This window comes from Podarcis gaigeae, assembly GCF_964106915.1.
Source record: "Podarcis gaigeae genome assembly, chromosome: 2".
NCBI classification, from domain to species: Eukaryota; Metazoa; Chordata; class Lepidosauria; order Squamata; family Lacertidae; genus Podarcis; species Podarcis gaigeae.
In genome coordinates this window covers 13,597,413-13,611,800 of record NC_139679.1, presented here as the reverse complement: position 1 = coordinate 13,611,800, position 14,388 = coordinate 13,597,413, and the positions used below count along the sequence as shown (strand labels likewise).

At 46.6% G+C, this 14,388-nt stretch overlaps 1 protein-coding gene across 1 annotated transcript in view; it reads right to left on the bottom strand.

Annotated features, from left to right (window-relative positions):
- Positions 1 to 14,388, bottom strand: part of LOC310839879 (inactive dipeptidyl peptidase 10-like) — a 52,210-nt gene that overhangs the window by 34,927 nt on the left and 2,895 nt on the right. Inside the window, exons 4-8 of the mRNA XM_083728836.1 lie at positions 11,052 to 11,166; positions 8,888 to 8,983; positions 5,602 to 5,696; positions 3,114 to 3,188; positions 965 to 1,017 (exon numbers count right to left, since the gene is read on the bottom strand). Of these exons, the coding sequence (XP_083584962.1) occupies positions 965 to 1,017; positions 3,114 to 3,188; positions 5,602 to 5,696; positions 8,888 to 8,983; positions 11,052 to 11,166 (434 nt within the window). The remainder of the gene's footprint in view (positions 1 to 964; positions 1,018 to 3,113; positions 3,189 to 5,601; positions 5,697 to 8,887; positions 8,984 to 11,051; positions 11,167 to 14,388) is intronic.

The following is a 14,388-nucleotide window of genomic DNA, read 5'->3' as shown; positions in this document are numbered from 1 at the left end:
CCCACCCAGCACAGCCAACAGTCAGGGTGATTTGGGGACCCCACAGCTTCCCACCGCATCCTTGAATATACTCAATATTTTAAAAATAATCTAGGCTTAAGTATATAAATACGAAGTAAAGTGAAACGAAACAACCGTTAAGTTTATGATACAGTGCTGAAACCATGGGGTTGGGAACAACGAACCAGAGCAGAAATATTTGGTGCTGAACAATCAATGACGCAGCCTTGTTTACTTAAAGATCTGGAGGACTAACCCAATGGGGAAAGGCTGAAGATGTCTGTGTAAATTTAGGAATATATTTCACAAGTTACAAGACTCCAGCACAGCGAGAACTTCTGGGTAAGAATTAATGTGAAACCTGAGTGTAGTATTATAAGATGTGACAAACCCCTCATGCAGTTTCCGCACAAAGTACATGCTGGGAACTCAGCTGTGTATTCATTGAGCGAAAAATCCTAAGTATGCAATCGCTGAGCACTGTAATCTGCTAATGGATTTCACATTAATTCCTATGCATAGACCGTAATGCCTATTGAGAGATTTCATAATGGCAAATTGGCTGTCAGCCTACAGGAAAGCAGGAAGGGTGTTTTTTAAAATAAAAATAAAAAAGATCTCTTTATTTAAATGTTCTTTTAACAAGCATAACTAATCACATAATTACTAAGACCACAAAGTATTACAAACACTGGGGTTTTTAAAAAAAATAAAAATGTAAAGGGTGTCAGAATGAAGAATATGTGTGTTTATGTTAAAAAGCTGCTCTGCCAATCCACAGCAGTAGGATAATAATTTTTGGTACTCACAAAACATGTGACCCAGGTCCCAAAGGTTGTGGACCCCTTTAAGATATAGAAGTGGGGCATACATGATGGAATAGATGCAAATAACAATACAGCAAATAAAGACCTCGTTGTTCTATTTGAATAAATTCGTCCTATGGTGCAGGTCCAGTTCTTACCTGGTGCCCAAGTTATAGATCAAGTAGCGAGCTGTGAAAGAGTAGCGGAAAACCTACAGACCAGCAGGAAATTTAAAAAATGATGTTAGTGTGGAACAGTAGACGCTTCCTGGGACATCAATTCTCCCTTTTTCTGCAGCTGCTTTGGCTAATGATAACCAAGGTGGTTGGCTTGCCTGGCAATCAGATAGGAAGAAGTGATGGACAAGTTTTGCCCAAAGCTGGATTCCTTTGGAGCTTGAGTGGTTCAACCAAATCCACCACTCCCCAGTCAACCACACCATGTTGGCTCTAAGACCCTTAGGAGCGAAAGGGATCATTTCCATTTACTCTACCTGCCTTTTTTTATTTTTTGCCTTCACCTAACCAAGCTAGATGGGACGCGGGTGGCACTGTGGGTTAAACCACAGAGCCTAGGACTTGCCGATCAGAAGGTCGGCAGTTCGAATCCCTACAATGGAGTGAGCTCCCGTTGCTCGGTCCCTGTTCCTGCCAACCTAGCAGTCAAAGTGCAAGTAGATAAACAGGTACCGCTCCGGCGGGAAGGTAAACGGCATTTCCGTGCGCTGCTCTGGTTCGCCAGAAGCGGCTTAGTCATGCTGGCCACATCACCCGGAAGCTGTACGCCGGCTCCCTCGGCCAATAAAGCGAGATGAGCGCCGCAACCCCAGAGTCGGCCATGGCTGGACCTAATGGTCAGGGGTCCCTTTACCTTTTAACCAAGCTGGATAGGCTTATATACTTGGGTCACATCCACAACATATACTTAAAGCACATTTAGAACTGATGGCTTCCCCCAAAGAATTCTGGGAACCTCCGCTTACCCATTGCGGAGTTACAATTCCTCCCAGCACCCTTAAAGAACTACAGCTCCCAGGATTCTTTGAGGCAAGTCGTGTGCTTTAAAATGTATGGTGCAGACCTTGGCTCCACCTCTCAATCCCGTTGAAGACTTTGATGCCTTTTAGGTCCGACATCAGCAGGGATGTGGGTGGCACTGTGGTCTAAACCACTGAGCCTCTTGGGCTTGCCAGTCAGAAGGACGGTGGTTCGAATCCCCGCGACAGGGTGAGCTCCTGTTGCTTTGTCCCAGCTTCTGCCAACCTAGCAGTTTGAAAGCACACCAGTGCAAGTAGTAAATAGGTACCACTGCAGTGGGAAGATAAACAGTGTTTCCATGCGCTCTGGTTTCTGTTGCGCCAGAAGCGGTTTAGTCATGCTGGCCACATGACTCGGAAAGCTGTCTTTGGACAAATGCCGGCTCCCTTGGCCTGAAAGCAAGATGAGCACCGCAACCCCATAGTTGCCTTTGACTGGACTTAACCATCCAGGAGTCCTTTACCTTAGACGTGTGATCACAGATGCACTTAGATGACATTTGTGGACTGGAAATCCAAGGAGAGGCATGATTTTCACTTATAATCAAATTGACATGGGATGGGATAGGATGAGGAAAGGAGTTGAGCTATGGCCTATGCAAAGCCCGATTTTTGGTACCTGTAGCTGCCAGTACTGCTACACTTAGTAGTTCATAGGCTTCTAGCAAGTCTGGCTTCACCCTCCCTTTCTCACAGCTCCCAGAGTTGTGGTTCTTGGTTTAGCCCCTCTTACTGGCGCCTTTGCAGAAGTTCATTCTAGCCACCGACAAACTGATGGCTGCTCAAACAGCCCTATAGCCTAGCTGCATCATTACCAGCCCCACACCGGGCGTCCTATATGATGTCAGGTGTAGGGCAGGTATGTGTGGCTTGGCCACAACAGTCTCGCAGTCCAAATGGGGAGACCTGGTGGGCCAAATCAGGCCCACAGACTAGAGGTTCCCCACCTATGAGATAGACTACAGTCCCATTAGAAAATTTTGGTGTATTAGCAGGAATGGATAGAGAAGCAAGATTAATTTTCCACAGCTGGCATGGAGAACGGTGACTCCGCACTTTTGCACATTTGTATGGTTTATAATTATCCAAGACGGGAACAGAGAAAGGCGGCCAATTTCAGCACCAACTGGCCTGTTCAAGATTCTGTTAGTGATAAATCTTGACCCTTTCTAGGGCAGGTGGCGGGTGGATCGATTCCAGCACCTCAGGTATTTAAAGGTTTTGCATTGGGTGGAGGAATTAACCAGCCTGCAAGCACTTTGGGCTCTTACCTGCTGCACATCGCAAGCCAAAAGCAGGAACTGCAAATCCGGTGACACTTGGAAGCGGGAGGCTTTCAAGAAATGCTGTGGAATGGGAAGGAAAGAGGGGATGAAAGAAGAATGGGGTTGTTAATGTAAGATGGGGCAACTGCTCCTATTATTGAGGCTAAGCTTATTTTCTTTTTCATATTGAAGCCTGTCAGGTGCTCAGAGCCCAAGAACAGGTGAGCAACCTGACGAGGAGTCTGGTCTGCTGTGGCAACATAGGATGCTGCCTTAAACTTAGTCACCTCATTGGTCCATCTAGCTCGGTGTTGTCTGTATCTCTTGGTACTGGGTCTCCAGCTGTTTTTGGACTACAATTCCCATCATCCCTGACCACTGGTCCTGCTAGCTAAGGATGATGGGAGTTGTAGTCCAACAACAGCTGTTTGGGAAACTCCCAAAAACCCTGAAGATTGGCTAAGCTGTCTAGGACTGGTGGGAGATGGAATCCAACAACATCTGGAGGGCCAGAAGTTCTATGCTGACTGACAGCAGCATTCCAGGGTTTCAGGCAGTGGTCTCTTCTCAATCCTACCTAAAGATGCCTGGGATGGAGCCAGTGACTTTCTTGCTTCAAAACACTGAGCTGCAGACCTTTCCCACCTGAAGGAAGAACCGATAGCTGCTCTCAGTCATCTGTAGAGCTCTGTATCAGGACAGGGGCACCCAAATTGATCTTCTGGGGTCACCTACCCCAGAAGGAAGATTCTGGGCATATCTCAGCTAGAGTTGTCTGCAGTTTTCTCTTGTAAACAGCAACACTTGCTGATGATACAGTGAAGGTGGAAGTGGAATGAGGGTGTCTCTACCGCGCAAATGGTTCCTCAAGCACCGAAGAGGGGCAAAATATTGATATGGCACTTTGGCCATTACATTAGATTTGGAAGTTTATGGGTTTTGTAGTTTCCCTCTTGCCCCTCCTGTGCATAGCTGTCAATGTTTCCCTTTATTTAAAGGGAAATTCCCTTATTCCGAATAGGATTCCTCACAAGAAAAGGGAAAAGTTGACAGCTATGCTCCTGTGGGGAACGCGGATGGCGCTGTGGGTTAAACCACAGAGCCTAGGACTTGCCGATCAGAAGGTCAGCAGTTCGAATCCCCGCGACAGGGTGAGCTCCTGTTGCTCGGTCCCTGCTCCTGCCAACCTAGCAGTTCAAAAGCACGTCAAAGTGCAAGTAGATAAATAGGTACCACTCCAGCAGGAAGGTAAACGGCGTTTCCGTGCGCTGCTCTGGTTCGGCAGAAGTGGCTTAGTCATGCTGGCCACATAATCCGGAAGCTGTACGCCGACTCCCTCAGCCAGTAAAGCAAGATGAGCGCCGCAACCTCAGAGTCAGTCACGACTGGACCTAATGGTCAGGGGTCCCTTTACCTTTACCTATGCTCCTGTGGTACTTGACAGTTTGCTGGCTTTCAGCAAGTGAGGCTTCACCCTCACAGCTCCCATAGCCAAATGCCTTCAGTTGTGGCTTTGGCCTCATCCATCCTTATCTGTGCCTTTCGGTGAGTTCTTTCCAGTGAGCTGTGTTCATTCTGGACTCCCACTTGAAGGTTGCCTGCAGCTCAGCTTTGAAAAGCCCTTCCTCCTCGCTGTACGAGGACGGGTAAGGAGCATACCGCTCATTTCATACTCCAGTGCTCCAGGAATCTGTCTTGTGATGCTCTGCATACCAATTTTTAGAGATCCTGGGTTGTATCCTGTTGCGCAGCGGTAAATTAATCAACGCAGCGTCTTCTTTATAAACAGAATAAAACTTTTACTTGAAGAAAACAAACTTCTTCAGAAACAGCATAGTTAAAGAGCATACACAGAGTGCTCATAGCAGCTATCTGACTCTTCACAGAGGCACAGTCTTAGTTAGTGATTTACTAGAGTCCTGGAGCCACTCTGTCTGCCTTAGCTTTACATAGCAACAGCAGCAGCACTATTCCACAGACTACTACATACACAATCCATACAGCTCTCTGACTGAGGCCCATAGACAGGCTGGGTACTTTTTATAGGGAGAATGAATCATCATCCAAGATGAGTCCCGAGTCACAGTGACTTGGCAGTTTGCTGTTGGCAGTTAACAGCAGGCTTGGGCTTGAATGATTGTGTAGGCCTTGCCTTACTGCTTCTGCTCTTAAGAACCTTAGTCTCACGACATATCCAACCTTCTCTGCCTGCTAGTACAAGGTCTTTTGACCGAGTGGATGAGTTGAGCAAGGAGAAATCCAACGCAACAAGGTCACTAGGGGGAACTCACAGTGCAACAGATTGCACAATCTATTGTGCAAGAAAATTACCAGCAACCTGCTTCCACTGACACAAAACATTCCACCGGCAGAAAAAAAGGATTCCGCTAAATGACTTTAACGTAGTGCTACGTTGGAGACAACCCATAGTTTGGCTCCAAAGGATCTCCTAAACGTCTGTGATCAGCAGTGGATTGCAAGCCGCTGTTCTTACCAAATCTCTGTCCTCCACCAAGAGGGTGCTGTTCTTTTGGCCAATGTGCCACTTCATCACGGTCCCTGTATCGCTGAGCTCCACCAACTCATCGTCTGGGCAAAGAAAAAGCAAGCAAGCAGGGTGCCCAAATTAACTTCTCAACTTACTTACACGCCACACTCATCTTACACTTCGAGAGGTTTTTGTGTGTGTTATGTACTGAAGTTCTCACCCTGGGCCAGCAGGGGGATACTGTAGATAGTTATGCAAATAAGGGATCGAAAGTGACATTCAGTGATTGGATAGTTTTAGAAAATTGTTACTATTGCATTGTAGTGGAGCTCTATATAAGCAGGCTGGCTGAACCCTTCAGTTCAGTTCTGTCCTGGCCTGTGAATAAACAAGAGCTGTTTGAAGAATCGCTGTGTCGTCTGATATGTTCACCCACAACTTAACAGTGTGTGTATAGAACAACTAACAAATGCAAAAATAGTGACATTACATTTAATACACAGAAGTTGGCTTCTTCTACAGAAGCACAGGAAAGGGAAGGAAACTGCCTGCGGCTGAGAAAATAAAAGAAAATAGGTGGTTTGCTTTCCAGACCAACTCTAGTCAAACTTCCCCATTCAAGAAGCCCTCCATTGCAGAATTCACCTTTGCTTCATCCACAAGGTTTTAACCCCTTTCCCACAGCTAGATGTTGAATCCAGACTTTAGAACATTTAAAAAGAAGTGTTGCTGTGGTATCTGAGGACTAAACTACACATGGCATTAATTGCATGGATGCAGTTGTTATAAGAATTTAAGGTCTCAGATACATAAATTAAATATTCATAAATTTACAAGGCAAACACCTACATAAGTATGTAAACCACGTGTCTGAAATAGTACAGGAGAATAATCCTGAAATCACTTTGACTCTCCCAAATTGACCTCAAATGTTTCTCTGCGAGGAGGAAGGAAATGGGAAAGCCTCCATCGTCTTTTGCTTACCTGTCTTAAAGGGCATCTTTGCGTATGAATAGGGTGAGCCTGTGACCTGGATTCCAGAATTAAAGTATTTACCATCACAAAATAATGGCCAGGCTGCCCAAGTAAACAATCACTGGCCATTGTCAGGTATCCTGGCAGACAGGATTTCTGTTGTAGACTGCCTCCTCCTATGATTTATGTATGATGTTTTTGGTGGTGGTCTTGAGCTACAGGGTGGGCAATTTCAAAAGTTTCCATAAGGGTGTGCGCACCATTGTTCTGGGTTCCTCCTCCCTCCTGCATGTGGTGAGTGGGGACCCTGTTGCAACAGTTTAATAAAGATCAAGCTTACTAGCCGCTTTGCTTCTCAATATTCTCTGATTGGCCTCTGTTATTTTATCCTACCAATAGGGAACCCACTTAAGGACTCTATACGGGCTCTTGGATACCCCATAAGGGAAAAGAAGCAGATTTTGTTTACATCACAGTCATGTGTGCCTTTTTTTGTAAACAGCAGTCAGGCCAGAGCAGCCTCAAAAGTGTGGCGGGTGGTAAAGAGAAGTTTAATTCTTATTTCCCCTGCCACACTCCCAACAAGTCTCTTCTCTGAAGGTGTTATTTGCAGTTGAGGGGAAACTCCCACAGGTGCCAAAGGACACTTCCCTTGAAATACAAAGGACAGCTTCAGAGAGGATATTTGTTTTGAGACTGCAACAGGGAGAAGAAAACCTCTCCCCACCCAGCTTCCAGGGTCCGCAAGCTACTCAGGATTCCCTACAGCTGCTGTTGGGAACCTCTTGGGCACTATGGTGGGGCAAGGAGGGAAAATAAAACAAATACAAATAAATAAAATAATGTCACATCTAATTTGACCCTGAAATGAGGAAAATACCATTATAGGTTTCAAGGGGGGGGTCCCCCGCTAAACCCTATAAATTTCTAAATGGTAGGATTTCAGTTATTTGGGATGTGAAGGGAGAAATACAAGCTATAGAGGAATTCATGAACTAGCCTATGCAAAAAACGACCTGGTCAAGCTAGGCCCATTAAGAAACAATATAGGGCCATTGAGGGGCATTGAGAACTGTCCTCCGTCTTTGCTCTAGGGGTTTGGAAAGTTGCCAGGGTAACTGGGTGTGAGGTGACAGGAAAAGAGAGTTTTAGCAGGGTGTTCTGGGAACAAGGAAGAAGAAGAAATACTTGGATCCATCTTGGGCAGGCTGGCTGAAGGCTGGCTGCACAGCTGTGAGGGACAAACCCCCCTTGAAATGGCCATGCTGTAAGATCTGGACTCCCTCCATGGAGACTGAAGGTGTAAATAGGTGAATAAACCACATTTCTTAAAGCTATGACAATCTCCATCATGTCTCAATTCTCCAAAGGACCACAGACCCTGGGTGAGTGCCTGGAGCACCATGGGCTCTTGCCACTGGGAGGCACCTAACTTTTGTAGCAATATGTTAAATAATCTAAGGGGCTGCAAGTACTTAGGAACATTCAAAATGGACTGAAGAGCAAGGTTTTCATTGGATCTGGATGTGACAAATTGATCTTGTAAACTGGTTCAACTTGTGCCTGCGTAGCCAATCAACATATTTCTCATTCAATACACCTCCGTCCCTGGAGACGATGTTTCAGGGTGGATTGGGTCATGGAGTCATGATCAAGGTATTTGTTGATATGTAAAAAAATTGTTATCTTGTGATTCTCTAGCAAAACTGTTTTTGAATACTCTGGACTTCCTGTGAAGTTTGTCAGGGTTTCCCCAAGGAGAAGGTCAGAAGGAAACACAAATTCCATAAGAGCCTTTCTTATACAAAATCAGGCCATTTGAGTGTCTAGCTCAAGCTTGCCTATGTCAGACATGGGGAACCTATAGGCTTCCAGTTGTTTCTGAGCTGCAACCCCTGGCAGAGGATTTTGGGAGCTGCAGTCCAGCAACATTTAGAGGTCCATAGGTTCCCCACCAGCAGTGTACATGGTCTGGCAGACATTCTCCATGCTTTCAGCAGGGTTTTAAGTAGCCAAGAATTGAACCTGAGATCTTCGACATGCTAAGCAGATGCTCTACCGCTAAGCTACAGCCCTGCCCATGTCCCCAGGTTACATATTGCCATGTTACTGAATGTCCACTGCCATATGGAACCGTAGAAGAGGTTTGGGGCATTTTCTAGGCCAAACTGTTGGTTCATAAAAGACATTGGTTCCTCGTAAAACCACTAGTGTGGAATAAATCCCACCCAGCAGCCTTTAGTCCAAACAAATTGGCTTATTGAACATCTTATTGACACGCCCGCGTTCTAGCACATATCAGAGGAAAACAACTCACCTGTCACCCAATGTATCTGGGGTTGGTGAAGTTGGAGATCATCACTCTCCAGGTCATCAAGAGTCAGAGGAGTGCGGAAGCCAACTGGGGGGTCTTCTAGATATGGAAAGACAAGGGTGAACAGCTGGCTAGTAGTGTGCAGCGCCACTACTGTGTGTTCTGGGCAATCTAGAGCACAGACAGGAGTCCTGTGGCTCTTCAGGTGTGGTTGGACTACAACACCCATCATTCTTGACCGCTGAGCCATGCTGGCTGGGGCAGATGGGAACTGGAGGTCAACAACAGCAAGAGAGCCACCGATTCCTCAAGACATACAGGCCTTTTATAAGCGCTTCGGCATGCATACTAAACGTGCGAGGAAGGCAAAAAGTGGAACTGTGCTGCAGAGGCAAGGACTGTCAAATATGTCCATTTCCGTTTCTACTATTTCCAGTCTTCCATTGAGTTCTGCACATTTCCACAACAGCTGGCAATATTTTTTAAAAGTCCTCGGGGAATTTCACCAGCATTTTAGTGCAGATTTTTCCTAATTTGGCCATTTTTACTTGCAATTTTGCCTCATATACCCATTTTTCCTAATGTTTGTATTTTCCCTAATACAATGCACTTCTGTACGCAGCTTTCACAGATGTGTACCGTATTTCTTGCTCTATAAGACTCACTTTTCCCCTCCTAAAAAGTAAGGGGAAATGTGTGTGCGTCTTACGGAGCGAATGCAGGCTGCGCAGCTATCCCAGAAGCCAGAACAGCAAGAGGCATTGCTGCTTTCACTGCGCAGTGATCCCTCTTGCTGTTCTGGCTTCTGAGATTCAGAATATTTTTTCCCCTTGTTTTCCTCCTCCAAAAACTAGGTGTGTCTTGTGGTCTGGTGCGTCTTATAGAGCAAAAAATACGGTAATTATTATTATTTTATTATTTGTACCCTGCCGATCTGACTGGGTTGCCCCAATGGGTCGCACTCTTTATCCTCCTAGCCATAGGCACTACAGATTTACTTGGCTGGAGAAATGGCTTGCCAACTTCAGAGAAGCACAGATTTTGAAGGACGGCTGTGTTTCAGTCTGCGTACTATTTCACAAAGCACAAACTGTGTAGGCTGGCCTTCAAATGTGAACGGATCCGAATTTCTCCGCGACCTTAGTTACAGGTGCCTGGCAATGTGCTCACTGCCCGCCTGGCTCCCAGACTTTTATAGCCAACACTTTTGAGACAGCCAAGCAGAAAAGCAGAGTGAGTAGGTGCAAATCAGCAAAGAGATCGGCATTGCCATGGAGGCAGGGCTGTGCATCTTGGAAGAGTAAAAGGAAGGGAAACTGGGCCCACCAGGAAGAGAGCTGGCTCCTGCTTTTATGTACACCTCTGAGTCTCCAAAGGGTATACTCAATGAAGTCTTGTACTTCTGCGCGAATAGCCCATTATGCAAAGAATCTGCAGTGCCTAATTCGACTTGCATTGCACCAGTTTATTCAGATTACATACACAGGTGGCTGGCAGCTGATTTCCCTTTTAATGCTTCTCGTTTTTAAAAAGCAAAATACTCCAATTACGCTTTTTAACCCCTGGAGGACCAGGAAGGTGTCAAAGGTTTCCACTACACTTAAAGGTAAAGGTAAAGGGACCCCTGACCATTAGGTCCAGTCGTGACCGACTCTGGGGTTGCGGCGCTTATCTCGCTTTATTGGCCGAGGGAGCCAGCGTACAGCTTCCGGGTCATGTGGCCAGCGAACCAGAGCAGCGCACGGAAACGCCGTTTACCTTCCCGCCGGAGCGGTACCTATTTATCTACTTGCACTTTGACATGCTTTCGAACTGCTAGGTTGGCAGGAGCAGGGACCGAGCAACGGGAGCTCACCCCGTCGCGGGGATTCGAACCGCCGACCTTCTGATCGGCAAGTCCTAGGCTCTGTGGTTTAACCCACAGCACCACCCGCGTCCCTTCAACTACGCTGAGGGTTGCCATATTTCAAGAAGTAAAAATCTGGACACAAAAAAAGTGATGCTGTTTTTGGGAAGGTTGCTGAGGTTTTTTTGCAAAAAGTTTGCTGATTTCACCCCACACACTAATTCCATCATTGGCATCCCAGACGTGCTCAAGAAAATCTGGGCATAAGGCAACCCTAACTAAGCTACCGTCCACGAAAGCACCCTGCCCTGCTAATATTACCTGGAGTGAGCATCAGGATAGCCACAATGATGACCGACGCCAGCATTGCCACTACCAACATTGCGATCCCAATTCCCTTCCAGTTGCGAGGCGGGGAGCTGCTGAACCCCATGTTCTGCATGAGGAGGGAGAGAAAAGATCCTCGGTTACTGCAAACCAGCTTGCTTCGTTCCAAGTTTAGCTATGAGTGTTTAACTTGTCCCATGTTAAATCAAGCAGAAGAGGGCTATCTATTTCCTTCCATGAGTTATAAGACCATACCTGCTCCAAAAACCATTGATTGTGAGATGGCCAGATAGCATAAACCATGGTATGCTTATGAACCATGGTAAGCTTATGAGCCATGGTGCCCAAACCAACAAGGTGGCCTTCAGATGTCCAGCCTCCATCATCATTGACCACTGGGGCTGATATGACGTTAGAAACTTGGAAGTCCAGTAACGTATGGCAGGGAGGAGTACGCTGGCTTGGCTTCTTCCAGTGGAGTTAAAAAGACCAGATTCCTAGGTGTAAACTGGATTCATGGAGTAACCTGGCTTTGCTCCCTCCGGTGGAGTCAAAAGGATTCCCAGCTGAAGCCAGGGTGTGGCTGATGTTGCATGCTGAAAGCTTCTAGGAGCCACAGGTGAGAGTTGAGTGCAGGGTAGAGGGGCCAAAGATGGGCAAACTACCTCAGAAGGAGCATGACATGTCCCCACTAGAAATACTGCCCCTCCCCTAACACCCCATAAACTCCAAAATACAGCACCACTGATATGCAAGAGTCCAGGTTTGCGATCATGGCAGGTGTGGCTGTGTGGCCTAATGGAGAAGTCATCTATATCCATGATGCTTCTTCATAAAAAACATCCCACTGAGTTCTGTGAATACAGGTTGTATGGCCTAAGGCAGTCCGCTCTTCTTCACAAAAATGTTCCTCAGGCTGGAATAGGATTCTAGGCTAGTCATTTATTACTTTTTGCTTCCCCTATAGAAACCAGGAGGTGCCAATTTAAAAAAAAAAAAAAGGGCTGATAGAGGCTAGCTCTCCTATTGATCTATAAACCCACAGGGCTTTTAAACTAATTGCCTGGCACCATTTCTATTCTTTCCCCCGCCTTGCGGGTATTTTCAGTCTTAATTAAGAGATCACTTCAGGGAGCTGCCAAAGCAGCTTGGATCAGAGCCCGGCAGGAAGAGTTCATGGCCCACCCAAAGCACATCTTTGCTCCTGAAACATTTGGACTTGGAAGCCAGAGTTTGGCTCCCCATGCTGCAATGGTGGCCCTACAGCTCTCTTGAGAGCTATGATTGAAGTTCCCCACAACAGAGACTTTGTGGGCAGCTGTTGCGTTTAAAATTCCCCACATTCAAACCTGTCCCACCCTGGGCAATTGTGTTTCCAGTCTAAGGCAGGTCAAGGAACAAGCTTTTCCTACAAAGTAGGGTGGAGAACTTTTGGTCTTTCAGATGTTACTGGACTACAATTTTCCATAATCCCTGGTCATTGGCCATACCTGCTGGGGCTGATAAGAGTTGTAGCTCAGCAACATCTAGAGGCACAAAGTCCACCCACAACTGCTATAAAGGATGCTCCTGACCTCATCCTTGTACAGTTGTACCTCAGGTTACATACGCTTCAGGTTACATACGCTTCAGGTTACAGACCTGAAGCGTCACCCAGAAATTTCTTGGGAGAAAAGCAATGACAAACCTAGACAGCATCTTAAAAAGTAAAGACATCACCTTGCCAACAAAGGTCCATATAGTAAAAGCTATGGTTTTCCCAATAGTGATGTATGGAAGTGAGAGCTGGACCATAAAGAAGGCTGATCACCGAAGAATTGAGGCTTTTGAATTATGGCGCTGGAGGAGACTCTTGAGAGTCCCATGGACTGCAAGAAGATCAAACCTCCCCATTCTGAAGGAAATCAGCTCTGAGTGCTCACAGGAAGGACAGATCATGAAGCTGAGGCTCCAATACTTTGGCCGCCTCATGAGAAGAGAAGACTCCCTGGAAAAGACCCTGATGTTGGGAAAGATGGAGGGCACAAGGAAAAGGGGACGACAGAGGACAAGATGGCTGATCAGTGTTCTCGAAGCTACGAATATGAGTTTGACCAAACTGCGGGAGGCAATGGAAGACAGGAGCGCCTGGCGTGCACTGGTCCAGGGGGTCATGAAGAATCGGACACGACTAAACGACTAAACAACAACAAAACCCAGAAATAGTACCTCGGGTTAAGAACTTTGCTTCAGGATGAGAACAGAAATTGTGCTCCTGCGGCGCAGCAGCAGCAGGAGGCCCCATTAGCTAAAGTGGTGCTTCAGGTTAAGAACAGTTTCAGGTTAAGAATGGACCTCCAGAACAAATTAAGTACTTAACCCGAGGTACCACTGTATTGGAAAATCCTAGAGTTAGCTGGTTTCACTATAAAGCAGGGACAATGAACCTCCAGATGTGGTCCTCTAGATGTCATAAAGTCCCACATTACCCCTGGCTATTGGCAATGCTGTCTGGGGCTGATGGGAGCTGAAGTTCAGCCACAGCTGGAGGGTACAAAGTTCTCTACCACTGCAGGACAGAATCTAAGTACGTTGTAACCGCCCTCAGGTCTGCGGGTATAGGGCAGTATACAAATACAGTGGTACCTCGGGTTACATACGCTTCAGGTTACATATGCTTCAGGTTACAGACTCCGCTAACCCAGAAGTAGTATCTTGGGTTAAGAACTTTGCTTCAGGATGAGAACAGAAATCGTGCTCTGGCGGCGCGGCGGCAGCGGGAGGCCCCATTAGCTAAAGTGGCACTTCAGGATAAGAACAGTTTCAGGTTAAGAATGGACCTCTGGAACGAATTAAGTACTTAACCTGAGGTACCACTGTACTGGATGAGGGCAGCTCCAGGTTGTGGGTCCGATTTAACCGAAGCAGCCTGGGCACCTCTATCGCATCTGCCAACTACTGCCAAGAGCAGGATCCCATGGCATATCTGAACGGGTTCATTGCCCCTGCACCACATAGCCTCAGTAGAGGAACACTCTGCATATTCTCAAGACAACTAATAGGACTTCAGTTAATATTCTCTCGCTGGTGAGAGAATCACCATTTGTGGTAGCACCACAAGGAGTTAGGTGTCAGGGAAATGGTCAATAAATAAGATAAATTCAAGTCAGTGATGTCATGGGTCCACACTGGTCACTTTTAGCCATTGCATGGGCACAATTTAGTGGTGTCTGTGCTATATAAAGGTAAAGGTAAAGGTAAAGGTACCCCTGCCCGTACGGGCCAGTCTTGACAGACTCTGGGGTTGTGCGCCCATCTCACTCAAGAGGCCAGGGGCCAGCGCTGTCCGGAG